A 25,639-nucleotide genomic window follows, 5' to 3' on the forward strand; every position below is an offset into this window, starting at 1 on the left:
TTTGTCTATTACCCCATTTAGACGTGATTCCTTATTTGTCCCTTCCTTTATCTGTATCACCGTCTCCCTCCCACCCTCTTTCTCCTTCTCTATATTATCTATTCCAATCCAGTCACATGCCAATGTAGATCTGATTCCTCTGAGCTGCAGGGCTGATTGCGGAGAGACAAGTTCTATACTATAACAGGCAGAGAGGTGGAAAGGAGCACAGAAAAAGAGTGGCACATGAGTTAGACACAGTCACTGTGACTGACAGGAGAAAGCCCTGCCAAGAAACATACAGTCGCTCAGTCAGCGTATTAAATATCACTGGATTTAAACATTGGATTTTCTCTTTCTTACCAGTGTAACCATTAATAATGATAATTCATCACTTGATGATTGTGGAGAGGACAAGTCTGAATGCTACACTTCACAAAATAACCAAAGCCTGAAGCACACCTAATGTGTGTCATCTAGTAAGAAGTCTGATGAACCTCAGTGTCAAATTTCACATAAGATCTGTTCTTATGTCTCTTCTTCTTATGTCTTTTGGTCTCACACTCTTTGTCTAACTGGAACAATTTGTGAGACAGCAACATCTCACAAATGCTGAATACACCACTGACGTGACTTTAAGTTAAAGTTAAACAGTAAGGGAGTTTTATCTGATTGCATGGTGCTAAAAGAGGCCATTGCCTTTGCCACACGTGAGTGGTTTGAATTGGAATTTGCATTTTTATAGGACTGTAAAGTGGCCACAGTGATTAAGTGTAATAGATGATAGGCTTTTTTTTTTGTTTTTTTTGTTGCTACCATAGTCCACTTCCACACTAATCTCTCCCCACAATGAGCTCCATTTTCTATGTCAAATAACCACCGTTACAATCAGTTACATCACAATATGTTCTTAATTTTTTTATAATATGTGTTCTGTTTTTATTCTTCAGCAGGTGTGTAGTAACATCATGTTATTGTCAGATCAGCAAAATTCAATTCAGGCCTCAGAGCCCTCATTCTTTGGGAACCTGTTGCTGGCACCATTTGGGATGATAAACGATTATTGCAGACAGCAATTTTACCAACAAACAAAAACAGATACTTTGTTCATGTTATTATGTATCCATCACTTTTATGATTCTCCTCTGCTGCTGCTGACAAACTCCTGCTTCGCTTTGTAAACCATTAGTTTCCTTTAATCAGTTTTCCTTGTCTCTAGTCTGCAGTTTTTGCCTTAAAGAGATTGCATTGTAGCGCTTGTATTAATACATATCTTCTTTTACCATGGCAGGCGTGGAAGACGCAAATACAAAAGAGATCTGGGGCTCTGTGCTATTGAAGGCACATTAATCCTTTACCTCCTCAACAACAACTTTCATCATCCAGCATCATTATTGGGTTTTTATGCTTGTTGCACTCAATTTTATTTGTATGCATATTTATATTTCTACCCTTTTCTTTTTTTTATAGCGGCCTACTGCAGCCCTCCAAACAACCCTGTAAATGGCACCGTGCACAGTCTGACAGGCACTAAGCTGGGCAGCAGCCTGCGGTTCAACTGTGACCAGGGCTTCCGGCTTATTGGCCAGAGCAGTGCCACATGCACCCGGACTGCACAAGGGATCTACCAGTGGAATGCACCAGTGCCACTTTGCCAAGGTGAGTAGGGCCCAATTATAGCAGCAAGTCATGAAAAAGGATGCAAATGTTGGACGTTGTGAGGAAAACGGAAAACATTTAATTACAATTTAATAGACTAGATTTATCTCATTTTTCTTAATTTAAGTGAGACAAATCCCCTTGGTAAAATTAGCTGGGACAGGAACATTTCACATTGCTAATGCAAATCAACTTGTACTAGATTTTTTTTTTAATTAAGTTACATTTTGTCACGTTTCGTACATGCCATATTGTTGTGGCTAAGCTTATTCAGTCCCACAATGAAATAAACCTTAAAACTATGAAAATAAAACAATATTTTAGCACTTGTAGCAGTAACTGACATGCTGTTTGTTTGTTTTTTGTAGGTTCAGTCATTCTGATTTAAGTTGATTGAAAAAAAACATCACTGAATCCATTTGCTTTGGATGAAAGTGTAATTTTAGCTGACAGTGTGCCATCATCAACAGCCTCAGTCTCAGCCTTAGGTGTGCTTCAAGGAATTGTTTGATATCTCAGATTTATAGGTTATAGTTACAGTTATCTGCTTGTCACTGTATTAATTTCTTCAGTGATTGGATCAACAATAGCAATTATCGACTTTCAACTGAGACTTACACATTATAAAAGTTAGAAAGAACTGTTATTTGAAAATAATCTCTGTGAGAAATTCAGATAGAGCTATTGAAGCGCGATGGATCTACTTTTATTTCAAAGTGCTTGTCAAAAATGCACAATGTCATTTTATATTTTACAACGCTGTGATGATTGGACCATCTTCTTCGATTTCCAATTTCTGTGATTTTTTTGTGTGTGTTCAGATTTTCTTGTATTGTCCATCACAAAAGCATAAAATCTAAAGGCTCTACTTTCAGAGGCTAGTTTCCAACCAGGTTTATTAACAATTTCAGCTGAAGTGAAAACTGAGAGCATCAGGGCAGCTATTCAATGTCTGGTCAAGTCTTTACCAGGTCTAATCTCCACATGAATTCCTTGTGGTCTCTCTAGACTTGATTGTTTACTATTGTGCAGATGGCAGCCCGAGCTAATGTTTACTGCACATCAATGCCGGCTCTGGGAGTGTGTTTGTACAGGAAGCTTATTGTGAGCTAGGCGCCCTGCATACAAAGATGGCTATTAAAATATACATTGCTTTCACTCTAAACCAACCACCTTTTTTCTTGCCTTTCTGCTGCATTTCTCTTTTTCTTTCTAGTCATGTCCTGTGGAATGCCAGTGCCCCCGGTCAATGGCAGTATCGTGGGCCAGGACTTCTCTCTAGGAGCCAGGGCCACGTACCAATGTAACCCCGGATTCCGGCTCGCAGGGCCAGTCACCACCTCTGTGATTTGTCAGGAATCTGGGAGGTGGAGCCCCATTGAGGCTCCACCCAGATGTGTTCGTGAGTATTTCTCTGATGGACACTTAGCCATATTCAATGTTTCAAAAACTGTGTTTACTGCAATGTTCAAAATATTCCTGGCACCAAACTCAATAGTATATTTGAGTTAATGAGGTTTGTTTCCCTTCTGACCTTCCAGCGGTGACTTGCCCCGACATAGGCCACTCTGCTGTGGAACATGGGAGATGGAGGTTAATCTATGGAACTCAAAACCAATATGATGCTATTATGATGCTCATATGTGACCCAGGATATTACTACAGGGGTCAAAGGGTCATTCGCTGCCAAGCCAACAGCACCTGGAATTACCCAGACCCACGCCCAGTGTGTGAGAGTAAGTGTAAACTGCACATCCCAAGGTTTAATTTTCCTACAGTTGCTTCTTTATTAACTCCAAAAGAAACAGAAAACCCTCTGTAATTTGTCAAGCATGAAAGATAATTGCCTCCAAAATATATCCTATTCCACTGTGATATTAAGAAAAGAGCATAACTAAACAGGGACAAATATTCTAACCAAAACAAAATTAATGAAAACCAAAGAAATCAAATGAACAGTGTTGATTATACTTTGACCATATGGGTCATTTGTAATATATGATATTGTTTTCTCATTTTAGTCATCTCCTGTGGGGACCTTGGGACTCCACCAAATGGCAACAAGATTGGAACACTGACTGTGTATGGAGCCACTGCCATTTTCTCCTGCAACACAGGATATACCTTGGTGGGCTCTCGGGTACGGGAGTGTATGTCCAATGGGCTTTGGAGTGGAACACAGGTCCAGTGTCTAGGTGAGATCTTCAGCCCCTGGAAATGATTATAACTAAAGCCATGCAGTTTGCTTAAGAAGTTATTCAAAACGAAACTTGTATGTCTGACTGTGATTCTTTTCTTCTTCATTCATGCATAGCTGGCCATTGTGGCACCCCAGAGCCCATAGTGAACGGGCAGATCAGTGGGGAGAATTATAACTATCGAGGCAGTGTTGTGTATCAGTGTAACCCAGGATTTCGTCTCATCGGGGTGTCGGTGCAAATCTGTGAACAGGATCACCGCTGGTCAGGACGCACTCCTGTCTGTGTCCGTAAGTGTCCACAGAGAACACTATTGGTGGGGCAATGTTCAGTTAAAAATTTCTGTACTGCTCAGATGAACAGAGTAGGGCTGCATTTTATACTCCGAACAGCAGTATGCTAGCTAGCTAAAAGTCCCAGATGCCTTTTTTAAGATTAATAGTGTTGCTGATCCATGATTTGTAATAAGTGCAGACATATATTACCCTGGGATGCTCTTATCAGGCTAGTTTAGGGCCGAAACCGACTGCCAATTTAGTGTGATTACACCAAAGCCTTCTGGTACTGATCACCAATTAATTCCTGTTATTGAACAGTTTTAGAGCAAGCTCCTGCCTAAGCTCCTGTAGAGAAGACACTGTAAAAAAACACCCCTGCCTCAACTCTAATTTTACCATGACATATTCAAAGATGGAGTAATTATTGCAAAATAATACAATGTATTCCGCAATTATATTACTCGTTTAACAAGATTGTTGTATAAAAAGTCTAAAATAGAGACAGGAGGCTTTAGAGCTTGGTTAGCAACTACATTAAGTGTTGTGTCTTTACAGATTCATGTTGCTGTGACATTACATTATTAAGGTGTTCGCTATTAAACCTTCAGATTTCATTAAACTGTTCTCCCTGAATTTTTGAAATCATAATTTTTCTCTATCCTTTTGCCTTCCCAGCCAAAACATGTGGTCATCCTGGCAACCCTACCTTTGGTATGACCCAAGGAACCCAATTCAACTTAAATGACATTGTCCGCTTTGTCTGCAATACCGGATATGTTCTGCAGGGGGCTGTGAAATCCACCTGCCAAGCTAATGGACAGTGGAGCAACGCCCTCCCCAGGTGTAAGAGTAAGTGTCAAGTAGATGTCAAAGCTTATCAGTCATGGTCTGTGATTTTTGGAGAGCTTCATGCCTACTAATGAATGGATGGTTAAATGCAAAGAACCAGCACAGATGGAAAATATGCGCTTGATCCTGTTACTAACAGGCAGTAAATTATTTTTTAAAAGCAATTTCAGGACACAGAGTTGTGCAATTTGTCAAGTGAACGAACAAATTGCTAATATGAGAGAACAATTTATCAAATAATTTTCTCCTGACACCTCCATAATTTTAAAATCTGTATGTGCATACATCTTATACAAATGTGAGCAAATGTTCCAATGCATGTATGATCACAGCACAGCTACATACACAGAGCAATGTGTAGGCGTAGCATAGCAACTTCTGTTGACCTTAATATGTATCATGCTGAATTATTTGAGAGCTAAATAAATCACTGGTATCAGCTTTGTACATACCTATTTCACAGAGAGAGGACATTGTCAAAAAGTGTGCTCGTTTCCACATACTTATAGGACTGTGGTTCTTCTTCTTACATTCTCATTCATTTGTGTGAGTAGGTATTAAATTACCTATTGTGTTGTGCAAGGTCATATCATCTGTGACCACAGATGACCCCAATCACAGAGAGAGCGGAGATGAAGCACAGAGACTACCAGAGGGAGGAAGAGTTTAAAAGTCGCAAAATAGGGGAAATTGAAAGAGAAGCCAGGATTATTGAATTACCACGGTTTCAACCACATGGTCCGTGGAGGTTCTGGATAATATTTACATTTGATGTTATTTCCTCTTAGCCTAGCCACCTCTGCTACACCCTAAGGCTCACCTGTCTGTCAGGGTAACAAACTTGGTTAATAACCATGCACAGACAGCCAAAAACAATCACAGGGTCCTTGAGCTTGTATGAAAGACAGCATCCTTTGGAGACCCGCATCCTGGATTTTGCTCAGAATAAGAAGTACCCTGCTCTGCTTTGAATAAGCGAGGCAAGGACTTTTAATTTGGCAGAGTTTTTGCGACAAGCAATGTATCTTGGCACCCACTGTCTGTCTCTAAGTCCCCACTAACTGAGGGCTTTGTGACAGGCACAGAAAGGGCACTCGCAAGGTCGGGCCCTGAATGTGACAAGGCAGTGACAGAACCAGTGACGGATTGACTTATGAGTTTGTTTTAAATGAGGAGAGAAAGGATTTGGCCTTTTTTTCCCGACGCCTATGATGGGATGAGGCGGTTACAAGTCTCGTAGGAATCCTTCTTCACTTTTTAAAATAAGGAGGAGTGCGTGTGGCTGCTGCATACATAAGCAGGCAAGTTGTTCTCCCAGACATAGGCCTTAAATCTCTCTGCTCTAGTAGTGACATCATATTAGCATTGGCCTTGTTTCCATGCAGATGCTGAGATGCAGTTAGTGCGAGACCGCGTGTGCCTCTATGTATGTGTGTGGGCGTCTGTTTTGATAGCACATTATCCTCAGTGACGTTTAGACAGTAGCTTAGAGGTCTTTTTGTCAATCAGATTTATTACAGACATATTTGGTGAGGTGTGTTCTCCTGTCTGCCATGTACTTCCTCCCATGAGTTGGAAAGTATAAGTGCCCAGGTGACATCCGCTTCATCCATATTCGTAGCCTTAGCTAAGCCAAACCATCAGCAGTGGGAGATAACAGCAGACAGACACAGAAGACAGGAACACAGGTAAGAGTGGGACAGGAGTCAGTCAGACAAAGGTAATGATTTCCACGGTCCAGATTTAACTACAAGAGTCTGTAAGCTCTATCAATAATGCATGGAGCAGGAGAGCACCACTGGCCCAGGCAGTCTCCTATCCCTCTGTAATCAACACCCATTTGAGTCACAGCAACAGAGCCACAACACCGCCTTCTTCGGGATGACTCGTGTGTGTTTATTTGTCTTTCAGCAGGGGACACGAGACAGAAAAAAAAAACACACACTGACACACCACTTACAGGCCTGTAAGTTGGCAGGAGGCCAAACTGAGGAGAAGGGTCCCCAGTTCTAAGTGGAACAGAGATGAATTACCTCAGTCCATCTTGCCTTCTCACTTTTATTCTTTTTCTTTCATCCTTTTGCCTCTTTTTTTCCTTACCCACTGGACCACACGCACAAATTTAACAGGAGGTCAGTCGTTTTTAGACGGCTGTTGGATCGCTTTTGAGCCCATGTTGTCCAAGCTCATTTTTTCAAAGCCGAATTTCCGAGCTCGGAAAGTCTCATGCTGTAGCAGCTGCTACAAATACACTTTGTACTGTTATTATGCAGTAAGTTGTAAATGATGGCACCATGGGTCAGCACTCTACTGGAAGGAATACATTATAATAGGTATTTGGGGGATGATTTAGCTGTGCTGGCCAGCTTGGGAGCATGAAAATGAGCGAGCTTTTAGGGACATTAGCATACAATGGGTTCATTCTGGCTGTGGCCATGGCACGCTCATGGGGCAAGACTGGCAAGGCAAATTGGGGCATAATGACTACGTGGGCACCCCCAGACATGTTTTAGAAACCATTAGAGCTTTGGCATTATAGTGCACATTTAGTTGTAGTTCACAGTATAAACTAGACAGTAACTGTTACTCAGTGTACTCCCCGAGTTTGTTGAGGAAGTATTAGGTTTTTCTTTGTGTCTTGTATCTGAGAGACTCAAAATGAATTGTTGCTGGTAGCAGTCATAGCCTGACATTCTGTCATGAATTTTAATATATTCTGCACCATCAGGGCCCCTTCCTCTCTAACTCTGTACAGCACCCCCTCGCTGTCCCTCGCTTCTCACTCATCCCTCATTCTCCCTTTCCCTAACTCTCTCCATCTGGTGCTAAACTGACATGGTGCCTCTTCTCCTGTGAGCTCCCCATCCATCACCATCTCTGCACCACAGCGGCCAGCAGGAGACTGGCTCTAATGAAGCAAATGTTTATTTCCGGAGTCTGCCTCCTACTTCATTTGGATTGGGGTGGATGGATGGATGCTTGATGGGTGGAAGTAGTAGATGCAGAAAGGAATGGACAGAGAGAGTAAAAGCAGGAAAAATAACTGCTTGTAAAATGGGTATTTTCCTTGTGTGTGAGAGAGAATTATATATCTGTAGCAAGATGTATGGTATATTATCTTAATAAGACAAAAAAACCTCCTCACTTGTCATTCTCTCCAGGAACATTTTAAATATAACTGTCAAAAAAGTGTCCTAACATTAAATCCTTGTTTCCAGGTTAACCAATTATAAATCTTAAAAGCTAACACATCATGTCTTTTTTTTCTCTCTCTGGCTTCTCTACTCTTTTCTCCTCTCTGCATCCCTTTCTCCAGTCGTGAACTGCACAGAGCCAGGCCATGTCGAGAACAGCATCAGGCAGGTACTGCCCAGCGGGCCACACAGATACAGCTTCCAGACCACTGTGTCATACCGCTGTAACCCGGGCTACTACCTGCTGGGCACCAGCTCTATTTCTTGTCAGGGGGATGGTACCTGGGATCGTTCCCTGCCCAAGTGCCTGTGTGAGTACCTCAGAGCTAGAATTGTTGTTGTCACCCACCACTTCACCCGAAGAAAAAAACTGATGAAAACACAGATTATTTGGGCTTTTATGTTAAACATCATTTTTGTTACAATGAATCAATCATTTTTTTAGTCTATGACATGTCAGAAAATATCGGAAAAGAAGAATTTAAATAATTTAGTTTGTCCAACCAACAGTCTGACACACAAAGATATAAACAAAATAAATGAATGCAGCAGACCTCAATATTGAGAGCAGAAAACCGCAAAAAAATTCAGCATCTTACTTAAAAAATATTTTAATTTTATCCCTATTATGTTCATTTCCATTCATAGTAGGAAATCTTGTATAATCTAAACAGACTCAGTGTAATAAAATAATGAAGCATTCTGAAAGAAGAAGTCTGTTAACTCAGACTCTGTTTGTCTGATAATGATAACAACAAAAACCTAATGTTACCCAACACTTTTACACTGTATAGTTTTTAAGGCAATATGTATTCAATATGTGGTGTATTATTCACCTCTTTACCATTAACCGTTGAAGCAGTTCTACTCATTCATTGGTCTGTTTCTCATCTCTCTGCTCTGATTGGACAGTGGTACTGTGTGACCGGCCCAGCATGCCTCCCTACGCCCAGATATCGGGCGACCGTCGGACAGTAGGCTCAGTCATCCGTTACAGCTGCATCGGCCAGCGTACCATCATCGGCAACACAACGCGAATGTGCCAGCTGGACGGCCAGTGGAGCGGTTCGCCGCCACACTGCTCCGGTATGGAAAACTACACCCAGATTGACTGTGTAATGGTTCAGAGGGATAAAACTGAAAATAACAATTTTTTGAAAGCTTTCTATCTTATTCTTCAAAATAAACTTCAATTAAAAGAACCGGTACATTTGGTCTTTGGTGTAGCCCCTTTTCTCATTCTCTTTCTCACTTCCTGCTTGTAATACTTGATTAATTCAGATGTGATATCACACCCAGTCACACTGATGCCCTCATAATGCCAGGCCAACAAATAAAGAGTTTGGGGTGGCAGCTGTTCGCAGGTAATGAGCGAAGTAGGTGGACCAAAGATGGAGTCAAGGGCAAAGAGAGTGTCCTCCATAAAGCTACTTTAATCTGCTCATATCAGACTAAGGAACAGGGACGCCCACTCCTCAGCTGGGTTATGAAGCACTATAAAGACATCGTCCTCCATACTCTCTCACACCTTACAGCAATTGCCTAGTATACCTAATACACATGAAAAAGGCCTTGGGGGGTGTCCACACATGCAAATCACATTCACAAAGACGTGACACAAACATAGACAGTCACTGAAACATACACAGTAGTGTACACACAGACTCACAAGATGACAATAAGAAAAAAAAGATTGTGATTGTGTATATATATCGCTCCGGGGATTTGCTAGTGATTTGCCCAACTTTCTTAGCTGTTAAAGTGATGTTGATCAGCGCCTTGTAAAATGAGGAGCAAGAGCAGCACTAAACAGTTTGTGATTGTTTAAAGTGGAGGACGTGAAATAATGAGGCAAGGTGTAAAATATGAGTTGGGTCAATGAAATGAAACATCACATCACAGGGCACCTTTTCTGCATGTTAAACAAATAGGTGTAATGAGACTATAATGTATTTGGGAAGCTGGTCACTCCTTAGGGAGGAAGGGGGGTATTATTTCCCTGTTAGATGGCAGTTGGGTGGTGTAAACAGTCTATGTTCCATCTAATCTAATTGTTATTAATATAAGTTTTGATATGAAAGCATCATTCATGGAGAATACATTTCTCATGCGTATTATCCCATATGTTCTCCAGGCGAGGCTGCTGGGCTATGTGGAGATCCTGGTGTTCCTGTGCATGGCATCCGTCTGGGAGAAGAGTTTACAGTGGGCAGTGTTGTCCGCTTTAGCTGTGAACCTGGCTATATGTTGAAAGGTTCACCAGAGAGAAGTTGCTTGACCAATGGGACCTGGCTTGGCACCCAACCTGAGTGTCATGGTAAGTATTACATACATGTGTATAAGCTGTGTTCTTTTTTTTCTTTCTGTGTGGACTGGTAGAAGGCAATGATGGATCCCATTTATGCAGCAGGAACACACTGCTCACAGAGTGTAGGAAGGAGGCTCTGGTTTCAGGGGGATAAAAAAATTATTTTGGGCTTGTTCCTCATCCTTTCACCCTCACAAAGATTCTGGAAGGGTCGTAGCTCTAATCTGCACATTTTTTGTACTTGGACAAAGCCAGCATGTCCTGTGGCGGTAACTATAGGAACATGAGGTACTGAGATCATTGCACTTGGCTGTCCGGTCCTTACAGCCCTTAAGCCGGAGCCATGTACGCATATTCAGTACTTAGTGCTAAGTCAGGCATGTTCACAGTGGGTGTTTTACTCCACAAAGCCTCTAATCAGCGAATTCTGTTTATAATTTTCATAGACAGAATCTCTTCCAAGTGGTGTAGTGTGTGTAATCTTGAGGTCTGGTGAGCTGAACGTAAGATAAGATCAATAGGTAGATTAGTATGGCATCCACACCATCCCACACAGATTCCAGCTCTCACTTTGGATTGTGACCAAAAGAGTAAAACCCTTTAGGGACAGGGTGGCAGCTTGGATATCAGGAAAGGGCTTGGAGTAGAACAGCTGCTGTTTTGTATTGAAAGCAACCAGTTGAGTTGTTCAGGAATTGTATCAGGGTGCTCTCCCCTATATACTGCATAAGTATTCTGGACACATTCAGCTGGAGACCCTGGGGCAAACCAAAAGACCACGGAGAAATTGCATGTCCCATCTGGCTTGGCATTGCCCCGGGATTCCTTATGAGAAGCCGGAGGACATCATTGGGGAAAATCGTGTTCGTTGCAGATTGAATTGCAACCTAAACCTGTTGGGAAATTCTTGGATGGATGGCTTGATGGACTTCTTAGGAGCATTAACGAATGAACAAAATATATCTAGTGGACTATCTAGTAACATGTAAAACAGGCAGCTAAACTTGCATTATGGGCATATAAATCACATCTACATTTTTATTTCAGTCACATGTATTTCTTTTAAGTGATATTTTGTTTTATGTAACCTTTTCTGTAACCTTCCTTTCCTCAGAAGTTTGATAATTACTCCAACTGCATTACTTTCCAAACCTAAGCAAATCTATTTTTATTATAATGTCATTGGTAATAGACACCCATTTTATTCCTCAGTTAGAGTTAATTGTGGTGTCAGTGAATCTATTGCTACTTTGCTAATTAGTATTGCTATTTCTATCTATATTTCAGAGATAGCTGATCTACACAAATCTCACCATTGAATTGTACATTTTAAGTTTTCCGTCACTCAGAGATTCAGGCCATTAATGCAGTACAGTCACTGATGACACATCGCAAATTTACATGTATTTTGTGTATGTTTGCAAAGGTGAGCAAGAGAGAAACACCATAAAAGCACCATAAGGCTTTCAATATTTATCCTTCTGCAACATAGCATCCATTGTGCTGCTGACGCCTGAAAAAGCAGATGAGTGTTTAGTGTGTGTGGATGTTGAAGCCTTCACTTTTCGAGATGACAAGGACAAGGACATTACAAATTCAAGAGGCAGATATGCGTAAGCATATTAGGTTGAAGTGTTTAAATTGAACTTTAATTAGTTTATTATCGACAGTATAGTAATACTACGTCTGTGTTTTTAACCTACGTTTTTGATACTGCGTGAACAACTGGAAGGTTGATTTTTTATTTATTTCCCAGAAACACTAAAATAATAAAAACCATCCATGAACTTGCAGTTGCAGTTTTACACCTTCAAGTCGGCAAGTTCCCTCTGCAGTTATGTGGTTATATTTCTTTTTTCCTGCTCTTTTTACTGTCTGTGAACACGTAGGCCTTTTCTTCCCTCATCATTGTATACAGTGTGTTATTTTGAGAAGCTTTATGCTGTCTCCCAGGCTGTTTTCACTTGTACTCGTAACATCTTCTTCACACATACATACACACACACAACCCCTCTCCACGCGCCACCACCCCCACCTCTCTGCCTTGCCTCACTCTGTCTCATTCCCTCTCTGGTGTGTGGTATACCCAGTAGCTGTGGTTGCCCACCTGGTCTCGGTTGGCACAGACTTCAAGGGCCAGGCCACATCTGGTCATTACGGGAGGGCAAAGCCCACGAGGCTCTGAGGGCCCGGGGCAAGCTGGAGACTGTAATGAACAGAACCATCGCTGGCGGCCGGACAGACACCAAGGGATTTTCTGTGCAAAGGATATGTCCATCAAAGTTACTTATGAAGTAGGACACAGTAGAAGATGATGGTGGGTGGAGAAAGAACAGAAAGGGAACAAGAAAGGGAAAACAAACCAAAAGAGGAGTGTAAATCAGACACATGAAGGAGTATGAAAGGAATGTAACAGAAAAGCAACCTACATTTTGTTTAATGTACAGAATAAGTTTCATTAAACCATATACAAAGAATCGGATAAAAGTCGGAAAGTGTAAGATAAAGGGTCTTTTAGAAACTAACCCTTCACTATTCCCACAGAATACCAAAGATGAGTATAAACAACTTTATTTACAAATACATTGCTGGGTGCAAAATATGATAGACGTTTTATGCATTTGTTTTGGCAGGTACATGTAAAATAGAGAGATAAATGACTGGGAGTGAAATGAGAAGAGAGTAAGAATGTTGAAAATTCAGACTTTGATCTTTCTAGTAAAAATGCTAAGATAAAATAAAGTCTGTAATGGTACCATATCAACACTCAGTCCTTACCCTCCTCTCTTTATCCACACCACACACATACTGTACATACACACAGTAATTCACACTTGTTCCTCTAGTTATGCAGATTTTAATCTGTAAATGAATAATAATAATCTAATCTAATAACTAATCTTTCTGTTTCTTTCTCGTTTTCAGTGATCTCCTGTGGAAACCCGGGGACTCCACGGAATTCCCAGATCCTCATCCATGATGGCCTAACATTTTCCAGATCCATTACTTATGCTTGCAGGGAGGGCTACTACTCTACTGGCTTGCTTACCCGACACTGCACTGTTAACGGGACCTGGACCGGCAACATGCCTGAGTGCTCTGGTAATTAACTCCTCTTACAGTGAGAGAACCGAATTATATCTATGCGTAGTGCTTATCGTTTTTCCATATTTAAATTTAATTTTATTTAATTTCTGTTGAGGTTGCTGTTCCGTTTTCTTGGCTTGTTTACAAGGCCTCTCATCTTTACCTGTACTTAAACAGCAGTTTACAGTTTGATGAATAGTATATGGACCTGATATCTAGGACATGCAGAGGAGGGACATAAACATTAATATAATATATATCATATAAGGCAAGACATTTTATTTAATTGAAGAAATGTAGGAAAACAAGGAAGCCATGCTTGTAAGAGCAGATATTTTTAGTGATGAGTGCCGCACTTGGATTTCTGGCTAGGTAGGTGATTGGTTTGAGGCATTGGTCCACATATATCGTACAGTCCTTTATCGTCATGCCTCACAAAAGACACACAGCTGCTGTACAGAGACCAGAGACCCTGGCAAATAGAGGTCACTGAGGAAACCACTTTCTCCTGAATGGAAAGGATAAACCCTGAGCAGCACCATTATGGATTTCAGACCTCAGTAATCCATGGAGTAAAACGGTACATGTTTGACGCACTTCATTGGAACACTTTTAGTGAGCAAGGGATGTATTAATGGAAGCACTAGTTGAATCATTTTAGTTGATCTGAACAAAAAAACGTGTGCTTAAAATAAACTTACTCTGTAGTTTCCTCTCTCAGTTTTTAAACATATTTAATGTAACTGAAGTTGACTCTACACTCATTTAAATGTTTTACCTAGCTTTGACAATATAAAAACGTGTAAGAATATTACAAGACAAAAAATATATATATATATCCCTGTATCTCAGCCTTGTGTTACAGGGCACATAGTACCCCTTGTGGTTCCTGATGGCACACTCTTACCAGCCCAGTGGGAAATATAAGTGCCTGCTCAGTCAAGGGTACATACTACACCTTCAAGAGGGCCAGTTTCCTCACCCTACTGGGAGTTTTGCTAGAATGTTGGTCACATGCATTTAATAATGCCTCATGGTCCCAAGGCAACTCAGTTCACATTGTCCATCTCTGCCCTGACTTGTCTATCTTTCCAGCAGAGCTGAGCTATGATGCTGCTGAGTCACACAGTGGAGTTCTCATTGTTGTTACTCAATCACGCTGTTTTCCCGCAGGTTGTAAAAGTATAATCAAGGAGAAATGTGGTTCATTTTGGAGCTTTTGGAGGGCTACTGTACAGCATTTATCACAATCAAAGTACAATTCTTTAAGATAAAACTTGTGAAGTCACACTGTCAGGGATGGTGATTGAACCTCAGTTGTGTAATAAGTAATTTTATATACAATATAAATATATCATCCAAAAGTGGTTGTCCATAAATAATGAAGTGCTTATTACCTCACATCAGTGGTGTTGCTTTTTAGATTGTTAAGTTTTGTTCATGAGGGGAACTGCTTGGGTCGAGTGCGTATAACACTTCATTAACTCTGAGGCTCCATCTGGTGTGCGATTTTAAATAGTTTGTTTACTTGCTTGTACTGTATTTCATTCTAAGTGTGTGATATTGACTTCCTGTTTTACTAAGTACAGTCAAATGTAAAACAAATTAAGTCATGAAATAATACAGCTCAGACATGATGAAGTAATAAACTGCATCCACTCTTGTTTCTTATTTTCGGTTTCCTTAAACCACACAGACCTCCCCTTAATTCCTCTCTTTGTGTTACATTATGTCTGTCTTCATTGTCGAATTGTATTACCCATTTTCATTTGTTCTTCTTTATCTCGTTTTCGTTTCTGCAGTAATCAATTGCGGTGACCCTGGGGTGCCAGCAAATGGGATCAGGTTGGGCAATGATTTCACCTACAACCACACAGTCCGTTTCCAGTGTTCTCCTGGTTTCAACATGGATGCTGACCGGGCCTCGACTCTCATCTGCACCAAGGATCGCACCTGGAATGGCACCAAACCTCTCTGTAAAGGTAAAGTTGTGTAGGATGGTGTGAAGGACAATACGGTCTAGGCAATGGCATTGGCTATAGGAAAGGAAGGCTAGAATGACTGCTACAGATATTGTTGTCACAGATGTATATTACACTAATACATACTTGGACTGGAACACAGCACATCATTTAAACCAATATGCAGAATCAATAAAGTCTTTGCCTCTTTGTCTCCTTGTAGCAATCGTATGTGGTCCACCACCTACCATCCCTAATGGACAGGTTGTCGGTACAGACTTCATATGGGGCTCTAGCATCAGCTACTCCTGCAACCAAGGTTACCAGCTGTCGCTGCCCACTGTTTTAACATGCCAGGGCAGCGGCAATTGGAGTGGAGAGAAACCCCAGTGTTTCCGTAAGTGGCACCATGCTGGAATTCCTGATTACATTACAAGTCACTGAGATCTTTCTGACATTTATTTCACCTGAGTATGTATAATTTGTATGTTCCTTGTGTGACATTTCACCCCCCTTGGAAAATATTGAATTAAAACACAACACGGTTAGTGGGTCACCTCACTTTTCGCTCCATCTTCACCTTTGCAGCTGTGTTCTGCGGAGACCCAGGCATGCCAGCCCAGGGGAGGAGGGAGGACAGAGGATTCACCTATCTCTCCTCTGTCTCCTTCTCGTGCTACCCTCCCCTCGTCCTGGTGGGCTCTACCAGGAGATACTGTCAATATGATGGCACCTGGAGTGGCACACAACCCTCTTGCATAGGTAAGCTACTTGCTTGTTCCTAGCAAGCAAATTATATGCTAGAATACAGTAATTATCAAAGCAGTGACGTACACATGGAAGCATGATGGTTGTCAACAGTGTGCATGGCCTGTGGCCATTTTCAGAGGACAAAACATTACAAATCATTACTTTCATATAACACTGTAACACTAGTATCAGTGTAAGATAAGCCCCACATTGGCTGCCTTGCATTTTACTCCCTATTGGTCTCCCTTTTAGACTTGATTGTTTTTTGCAACCAAGCAATAATGTATGCAACAACTATTTGACCTAACTAACAAGCTGTATTGATTCTCTTTGTCCATTTTCTGTGTAATTAATTAAACCAACCCAGAACATTAATTTCACCTGTTTCAGAATGGCCATGGCTCCATGGCCACTTTTTGTTTTGCTTCTGCGTCATCAGAAATATTGTTGCCTGCTGTCATACAGTAAACATTCCTTTAGCAATGAACAACCTTTAACAAGGAAGAGTAATACAAGGTAAAAATGTGGATGCTGTTGTCAGAAGCACTCAAGGAAATAACAAATATGGGGTCAGAAACAAACTGTAAATAATTGTTACAGCCCTTAGGTCGATTGCAAAGGGTTGTTAAATATGCACACATGTCAATAAATGACCCAATAACAATTTAAATATAAAATCATTATAGCCGAAAGTCTCCAGTAACTTCACAACCAACCATTTGTTAGCCATTTTTGACAGCAGCCACTGTTGGAAAGTGCCTGCAGTTTTGTAATGATCAGAACTGAAGCTGGATGAAGCTTGTCCTAACTCATTGTGGATAAAATAATGAGTTACTTTTACTGTAAGAGCAGCACCTTGCAAAATGTAAAACTTCTGTGATGATTAATATAATGCATTTGTTGTTGCAAGAAAAAATATGTAATGAAACACATTCTTGTAAAGTGGTGAACTGATACTGAAATGTGTGAACTGAAAGTCTAAGACTTCATCAGTGTGTTATGAGCTGCTCTGAGCGAGGACTGAGACCGGGTTCATATCACTAATACAAGAGTGACTGTGTGCATGTGTGTCTACTGTGTATGTGTGAATGTTTGTCTGCATACAATAATTTATGGCCTTCACGCCCACAGTCAGTATTTCACACCAGAGCTGTGAAAAATGCAATTTCTCCATACAGTGTCTCTTAGGTCATATATCCGTTTGTCGTGGGTGACATATATTAAAAGCTTTAACGTGAGAGCAGTTAACACAGAATTTCTGTGTGTGTGTGTGTGTGTGCGTGTGTGTGTTTCAGATCCCACTCACACTACCTGTGGAGACCCTGGCATTCCTCTCTTTGGAAATCAGAACAACAGTCAAGGCTACCAGGTCAGAATATGAGGTTACACAGGAAATTTAATTTATTAGACAAAAATTTGTTTATGACTGCAAGCTTATGTCAATGACTACCTTAGTGTTGATGAGAAAGCAGGTTAATAATGTTGATACAGGCTCTCTGTGCATCTTCCAGCAGCATGCAGCTGAATCAGGTGCTTCTCAGTTCAAGGACAGCAAAATCCAGAGGAGGAAAAAAAGGGACTGGAGCACACTGATTAATTTGCAAACCCGTTTGCACAATTAGAGGCTGCAAATCAGTCAGTGTGCTCCAGTCCCCTTTTCCACCCTTACATGTTCATAATGTATTCTCGGCTTATTTGTGAAGTTTTCATGGAAGCGCTGTAGGTAAACTTTGTGCAAAAGACACAGATTATACAACTAAATAACATAGTGTTCCCTAATTCATTAACAAATTACTAATTAGTATAGATTTTTTTAATATCAAAATCAATTAAAAGAAAATGACACTTATGTGTGCAAAATCTGCTGTTTTGTACAACATGTATGCTGCTTGTCCAGTCCACATTCTCATCTGCTCATGTGTGCCCTGTTACAGATCAGCAGCACTGTGTTCTTCAGCTGTAGAAAGGGCTACTTACTGCAGGGCTCCATTTCTCGCACTTGTCTGCCCAATCTCACATGGAGTGGCTTTCAGCCCGAGTGCATTGGTGAGTACACTTTCTGCTTGTATTGCAAAAACAATATGTATAGTTAAGTGAAAAAAACATAACCTTGAGCAAAATTACTCAAAATCTGATTCTGACATATCATGTACTCTTCCTTGACCCCACACCTCCACCTTATCATTTTTTTCTCTTCCACCATATTTTTTTTTCTTATCTGTTGCTCCTCTGATCCCTTTCCCTGCACATCTCGTCATCCCCACTTTAACCTGTTTCTCTTAAATCTCTTTTTCTTTGGTCCCTTTAATCCTCCTCTCCCTCTCCCCTTTTCTCTCCAGCCCACCACTGCAGCCAGCCTGAGATGCCAGCCCAGTCTGATGTAAGAGCCATTGAACTGCCATCCCTTGGCTACACGCTCATCTATACATGTCAGCCTGGCTTCTACCTGGCTGGAGGATCAGAGCACAGGACCTGTAGGTCCGATGGGAGCTGGACAGGGAAACCACCTCTCTGTGCAGGTATAAGCGTGGTTATATTACATCCATAAGGGAACATGGAGGAACGCACACATTAAATGTGCAAAGACATGGACACACGTGCACCCTTTATTTCTTTTACTGCTGGTAAATTACTACAATATTACTTGCATCACTAGAGTGACACAAACACGCACATGGAGACATTCATCAAACCTCCTTAAGGCTACAGATATGTTCACAAGGCTGCCCACTTTCCCAGGGATGTATTAAACACTTAAATCACCTCATATTAACAATGTGCAGTTTCCATTAGAAATCTGTATTGAAGCCACTCGGGTCTGTACTGGCGTGGAATTCAGTCGAGACACTGGTTGGGAAATTGGGGATTCAGCTAATGTTGATGAATAGCTCTGTTAACACTTGCTTATTCTCAGAGACATGCCAGGGTAGGATGGCCCATCCATCACACAATTACACTGCATAGAGTTACACACACACACACACACACACACACACACACAGGCAGCAAGCTTTAAAACATTACCGAGGGTGCAAAACCCGATTAGGCCAATGCATCCCATTGATTAGGTTAGCAGAAGTAACTCTTATAAATGGTGAAGCGGTGTTAACAAGGTCTAGCAGACAAATAGACTACCATTAAGACACCCCAAAGCTTTGGCCTAAATACATACAGGGAAAAACTAGAGTAATCGACACACAATTATCTGGGATAGACGATTGCTAATGGGTTAAAGAGAAAGACTTACTAGAGGGTGATATCTGTGTGATGGATTCCATGCCAAGGCCTTGCTGAAATACAGAGGGTGATGGGTATTTTTTAAGGCCATGCCATTAGGAGTGAAGGAAAGAAAGACTGGCCTTAGCACATACAGGATATTAACAGTGCCTGTGGGTGCAGTGATGGAAGGGCAGCTCAAAAGACTGGCAGCTAATAAAGCACAAGGCTGTGGGAGTGTGTGTGCATGTGTGTTTGTTTGTGTCTGTATACATTTATCCAAGGTGATGTTTGAGCTCATAAACTACCATCAGTATACCTGTCTTTGTTTGTAGCCGCATGTAAAGCCCCCATCACTGTGTTTGTTCATGTGGGTGTATGTTTACTAGTGTGTTGTAGTCCTGCGGTCCCATGTGAGCAGTAAGACATTATTAAAGTGCTTCCCCCGAAGCAGCAAAACTGTGTCTCTGACTTAGCTGTAACCCCCATAGGGACAACCAGGCTGCTCTTTGACGTATGAGTCAAGTCCTGTCGCAGGCAGCACTCACTCTGGCCAGCACAGGGTTTTATTAGTCGTGGAGGTAGTCAGGAAGTGCTGATGGTTACACCCTACTACTGTAATAACCCTAGAGCTGTAGTGTTTAAAGAGAAAGGATCTTTTATTTTAACTTCCGGAGCAACACAGCATTTTTGTTTAGAGGTTAAAAATGTAAATTCTTTTTTCTTCAGCTGATAATCGTCCAAGTGGCAAGAGCCCAGTGGGGACAGTGCAGGAGCCACCCTCCAAATTACCAGGTAAGACAGATCCTTTAACTGATTTTTGTTTCAAATATTGTTTCTCTTATGTCGGTGGTGCTCACACCCTCACACCCAATTTCACTGACTGTCTCCTCTGCTCAGCATTAAGGCATACTAACTCTCACTAACTCTTTGTCTCCTTTATCTCAACACTTTACCCCTTTCAGTCCCTGGTGGTGTATTTGCTAAGAACTCTCTCTGGCGAGGATCCTATGAGTACCTGGGGAAGAAGCAGCCGGCTATGCTCAGCATCACTGCCTTTGAACCCTTCAGCAACCGGGTTAACGGGACACTCATCGACCACAGCGGAGTGGAACTCAAACTGGCCGGTTAGTACACCACAACCAGAAATCAGAGTCACACCCTGTATAATCCGTATGACCATATTCTCATAGCAGAGACCAAACAGACAATTGTCAGGTAAATTCAAGTGAGGACAAGGAGCAGGACATCTGTGTGGTCCCTGCATGGAGTAGATTATTGCTTCTGTTAGTGAACAGCAGACATTTTTTTTTCTCCCCCTGTGGCATAATTGCCGTGCAGCTGTGGTCATTAAGACACAAATTTGCATCAGTAACGGCTTGGACACTTCATTCCTCTGTACCTGGATGCTATCAATCTTCATCACAGTGTAGTGAAAATTAGTTCCTACTGCTACAAATTGCCACACTCTCCACTAAAAGTAATGTTGCTGATTCAGACCTATAGATTATTGTTGTGTTCGCACAATATACAAATTACATTCACGCCAAGTTAAACAAAACAAATTTGTATGAATATATTGTATGAATGGTTTCAGAAAAGCAATTTGGACTTTTTGGCTTAGCCCTTCATAACCTGCTATATTATTGTTGTTTTAGAAAGCATACGTCTTAATAATATTTTGTTTTTTTTTGTTGTTGTGAGGAATTCACATGAAAATGTCAAAACCTACAAGAAATGTCAAACACATCAGTGAGGCACGCTGTTAACAAACAGACAAGTTGATTCATTTTATGAGATATATGGCATACATTTTAGTATAGCTCTATTTTCAAAGAGTCACATAAAACATCCCGCTGCTGTGAACATTCAGTAGTTCACTGAATGAGCAGCTGAAAATAGTCAACAACAAATCCACTACTTCAAATTTGCTGAAAAAATAACTGCTTCAGGAAATTACTGTGTTTATATTTGTGACTTGCAATTTTGAAGGCAGATTAATGCATATTTTCAAAGGATTCACCGACAGTAACAAAAACCTAGTGTATTATATTTTTTCATTATGTGTACCCAACTGTAGTTTCTCTTACCTGGACTAATAGAGAGTTTACATTTTAGCCAGTGTAGGTTTCACCTAGGCTTCATTACAAATATAACAGGACTTAAATATTAAAGTTAAATACATACATGTATAATTAGTTTATTATTTTTGTGACATTGTGTTTCACAATAGGGAAAAAAGTCTCAGTGGCAAAGTGCTAGTGAAGATGGCAAACACAAGGAAGGCACAGTGTGTAATGCAGTGTCTCTTCAAAGATTTGTTATTATGTGCAACTGAACTAATAAATAAATATGATCTTGGTTTGTGCTGGAATGTCTACACTGTATTTGAGCTTTAGTCAAGACTGCAGTGAGACTTTCAGTCAACAAAGAAGGGCTGCCGAATATTAACAAATCCACACGACATCACAGAAGAAGGGGAAGCTATGTTTGGAGGATGAATCAGATTTAGCGTATGAATTCCTTATGTATAAGTGTCACATGTCTTTATTACATTATCCTCTTCAGTTGCTTTATATGTGGCTGTTGCTCAGAAATAACTGTAAGCCCTTGTTTTCTTGCAGGCACATACAAAAGGGAGGAAGCTCAGCTGCTGTTACAGGTCCACCAGATCAGAGGCCCTGTGGAGATCTTCGTCAACAAGTTCAAAATAGACAACTGGGCCCTAGATGGACATGTAAGTGCACGACCCAGGTCAGGTTCAATACCTGCTCCACACTCACACACGCAAACACACACTCATTTTATTGTGAAATATGCACAAGCACACATACACACTAACCTTGTCACTCCGGGGAGATGGAGGGCCCACAAAGAGTTTTCTCTTTAATTAAAATGTCAGTTAAATCATTGCCTGGTAATCAGGTCTCGACAGACCCCCCTCCACTCCTCGCTCTCATATTATCCCCCAACCCCATGCACCTCAAATGCACACACACCCAGATATAATTAAATAAGCAGGTCACAGAATGTGTGTGTGTGCCGCATCATGGATTGTTTGTGTTCATGTGTGTTGTGCAAAGTGGAGTAACCCACTTGGCACGTGTGAGCATTGCGGCTGAGTGTGTTTGTGTTTGTGTTCTTCAGCTGAAAAACGTCATATTAAATGTCAGCTATAAGAGTGCCTCTCAGCTCCTTTGACATGATATTTCATTTTCTCTGAGCACCAGCTGCTGACACTTTGATGATACGCTCCTTTGTAAAGCCTGGATGTGACACATAAAGTGTCTGTCTTCCGTTTCTCTCGCTCCCTAGGTGTCCTACATCTCTTCATCCAACTCCTTTGTGTACCAGGGATTTGTCAGAGGAAAAGGCTTTGGCCAATTTGGTCTCCAGAGACTTGGTGAGTGAGCTGACCACTCGGTCATAGAAAACCACTGTGAGCAATTGTGTTTTTTGTTTTCTGTCTGGATTTCTGTCACAAAAATCATTGATGTATATGTGTAGTGTCTTTACATCTAGCTTCGAGTGCTTTCACAGCATGCACTGGGACGTGTTGGATTTGTCATTTATTTACTTATTCAAATGGAGGATGTGGCTGTGAATCCAGCATAAAGAGGCAAATACAGTTTGACATGATTTATAGTCAGAAAATGACTCTCACACACACACACACACACACACACACACACACAGCTAGACAAAATCTTTCCTTTGGGAGCTTGCGGGTAGTGTGTTGATGCCTGTGGAGACTTTTCCATATCAAGTAACGCCACATCTCAGAGTTTTGATACGGTAAATGTCTTCCATTGTTTGCTGCGTGACATGCTTTGGTTCATTCTTTTCAGCAATGCTGTCATAGGTATAAAACATTTTTCTCAAAAAGCTGCAGCTATCCATATATTCCGCTTTATGTTTGTGACCTAGAAATCTTAGCCATGTGATTTCCTTCGCTGTGGTTTCTGCTGCAGTTTGTATAGAGAGAATACGTGCATTCTGACTGCATAGATTTGAACGGCTGCTGCGGTTATGTGTGTGTGTGTGTGTGATGTTTTTCCCCCGTTCTCGCTGTCATTTGATGCATCTGCAGCTGTTCATCTGCAACACTCCCCACTCTACTGTGTGAACTAAAAAAAAGGCACACATGGAAAAAAAAAAACAGGATTTGTCTAGATTATCTATGTTGCCGTTGCTGTGCCACTTGAACACAAGAAATTTGCTATTCTTCATATTGGATTTTTTCCACTTTGCAACATTGGTTTACTACTGCCACCCACTGTTACAGTCCAGTTGAAAAGCTATGTGCTATGCTATGTGTGAAAACATTTGAATTAATCTATGAAAAAATATGCTCCAAATCAAAAAAAAAAAAAAAAAAAAAAAAAAATGCAAAGCAATATAGATTTCTTGTCCATCTTGATCATACATTTGAAGTTGTCCTTTGAAACTGCACATGTTCTCCCAGTACTAAACTCTCCTTCAGCCATCAGTAGCGGTTAATTAAATGTCTTCTTTCCATGAAGCCTTGACAGCCTTAGCCTTTCACTAGGTCTCTGTGGCAAACTGGTATGTTTGTGTGGAGAAAAATTAAACAGAAATGCTCTACATTTATTCTTTTACTCCTTATTCCACATGTCTCAGATATTACAATACAACATCTATGCAAACAGCAAAAAAAGATGAAGCTAGTGCTGCTGCTTTGCTGTTTTTCTTTTTGCTAATGCTGGCGCGCTGACAGATTTTACAGGATTTTAACAAAAAAGCGAATCCCAGATTGGAGTGGCTTCCAAATTGGCTGCAGGACAGACTGAAGAGCAGAAGTGCAGATAGAAAAACAGATCAGATATGAGCAGGAATTTGGAGTTGACTAGTTTAAAACTGATATTAACGCAGATTAAGTGTGTGTATGTGTGGTGAACATTCTGTGGACATAGCAAAAGTGGATGTGAAAATCTGCTGTAATGAGAGAGGTGCTTGAACAGCAGGTGCAGAACCCCCCCACCACCACCACCTCGCCACAGCACACTGATTGAGCAAACCGTTCTTTATTAATACAGAGGACTGGAGCTGCTGCCAGGGCAATCACGTGTATGTGTGTTTAAGAAAAACTGATGTGAGCCTGGGAGGCGGATTGGACGGCTTGGAAACTATCCTCCTCAATTTGTCGACGTGTTCATGTTTTGTTTTAGCTCGGTTGTGGCGTAACTGCGAGTGCAGCTTTGCCTGCACACAGTGTGTTTGTGCGCACACTCATGCAGCAGGGGGTTGATTGGCAAACACCACAGAAGCCACTAATTGAATTCCTTCTTGTTTGTCACTCGTCCTTTATTGGAGCTTTTTTGGCATTCTGTGGCAAACAGGTGGGCTGTCACTCCTGCAATGTTGCTGTTGTAGAAACACACCTCCATAAATTACAGCGTGAATCTGAAATTACTTCATAGCTGTCGGCCTGTGATGTCAGTAATTAAGAGTCTTTGTTAGGATAATGGAATTTGACGTTACCAGGGGGGGAAATGAAAATAAAACATCGCAATAAACTTAAAAAAGTCACTTCTCTGCTTAGTCTATGATGTATAAGCCCTCTTCAGTCATTACCATTCGTTTGATTTCACTGTTCTTCTGTTTGTTAGCTTTAAACATTTATCGCAGGTTTTTGGCAGAAAGTCCTAGTTTGCCTTTTTAGTTTCTTTTAAATGTGTTTTTCACAGGTTTCGATTATAATGTCAGCTGCTGAAACTGAGTTGAAGTGATGCTAAAGCAACGGCTCAGTGTCAATGTTATCTCTTTTTCTTCCTCCAGAGAGTTTAGATCACCCCAGAGACAACCGAAGCTACAACTTTGCGTCCAACAGCAGTTCAGTGGCAGCAGCCATCCTAGTGCCTTTTATAGCCATGATCATTGCAGGCTTCGCTCTGTACCTCTACAAACACAGGTAAGCTTTGCACCATTGATATATTTCATAACAGTCACACATTTCTACTTAACTTTTGGTAAAGTTATCAGTTTTCGGATAAGAATCTTGCTTGATTTCTCTCGAAACATAAATTAGCCTTTGCCCTCTGAAACACATTAACTTGATGCTAAGGCATTATGTTAACCTCAAAATGAGAAACGCATAATCTGTGATATAGAGAGAACACTACCTTCCCCATAACAGTCA

General features: G+C 41.1%; 1 protein-coding gene across 1 annotated transcript in view; it reads left to right on the forward strand.

The window, feature by feature from the left end:
* Positions 1 to 25,639, forward strand: part of csmd2 (CUB and Sushi multiple domains 2) — a 216,642-nt gene that overhangs the window by 184,968 nt on the left and 6,035 nt on the right. Inside the window, exons 50-70 of the mRNA XM_019275463.2 lie at positions 1,450 to 1,638; positions 2,855 to 3,040; positions 3,180 to 3,374; positions 3,660 to 3,833; positions 3,953 to 4,126; positions 4,790 to 4,963; positions 8,280 to 8,468; positions 9,070 to 9,243; positions 10,292 to 10,474; positions 13,391 to 13,567; positions 15,355 to 15,534; positions 15,737 to 15,910; positions 16,102 to 16,275; positions 17,559 to 17,632; positions 18,198 to 18,309; positions 18,603 to 18,782; positions 20,209 to 20,274; positions 20,445 to 20,606; positions 22,104 to 22,216; positions 22,795 to 22,882; positions 25,279 to 25,411. Of these exons, the coding sequence (XP_019131008.1) occupies positions 1,450 to 1,638; positions 2,855 to 3,040; positions 3,180 to 3,374; positions 3,660 to 3,833; positions 3,953 to 4,126; positions 4,790 to 4,963; positions 8,280 to 8,468; positions 9,070 to 9,243; positions 10,292 to 10,474; positions 13,391 to 13,567; positions 15,355 to 15,534; positions 15,737 to 15,910; positions 16,102 to 16,275; positions 17,559 to 17,632; positions 18,198 to 18,309; positions 18,603 to 18,782; positions 20,209 to 20,274; positions 20,445 to 20,606; positions 22,104 to 22,216; positions 22,795 to 22,882; positions 25,279 to 25,411 (3,271 nt within the window). The remainder of the gene's footprint in view (positions 1 to 1,449; positions 1,639 to 2,854; positions 3,041 to 3,179; positions 3,375 to 3,659; positions 3,834 to 3,952; positions 4,127 to 4,789; positions 4,964 to 8,279; positions 8,469 to 9,069; positions 9,244 to 10,291; positions 10,475 to 13,390; positions 13,568 to 15,354; positions 15,535 to 15,736; positions 15,911 to 16,101; positions 16,276 to 17,558; positions 17,633 to 18,197; positions 18,310 to 18,602; positions 18,783 to 20,208; positions 20,275 to 20,444; positions 20,607 to 22,103; positions 22,217 to 22,794; positions 22,883 to 25,278; positions 25,412 to 25,639) is intronic.

Source organism: Larimichthys crocea, chromosome XIII (genome assembly GCF_000972845.2).
Source record: "Larimichthys crocea isolate SSNF chromosome XIII, L_crocea_2.0, whole genome shotgun sequence".
Classification (NCBI taxonomy): Eukaryota; Metazoa; Chordata; class Actinopteri; family Sciaenidae; genus Larimichthys; species Larimichthys crocea.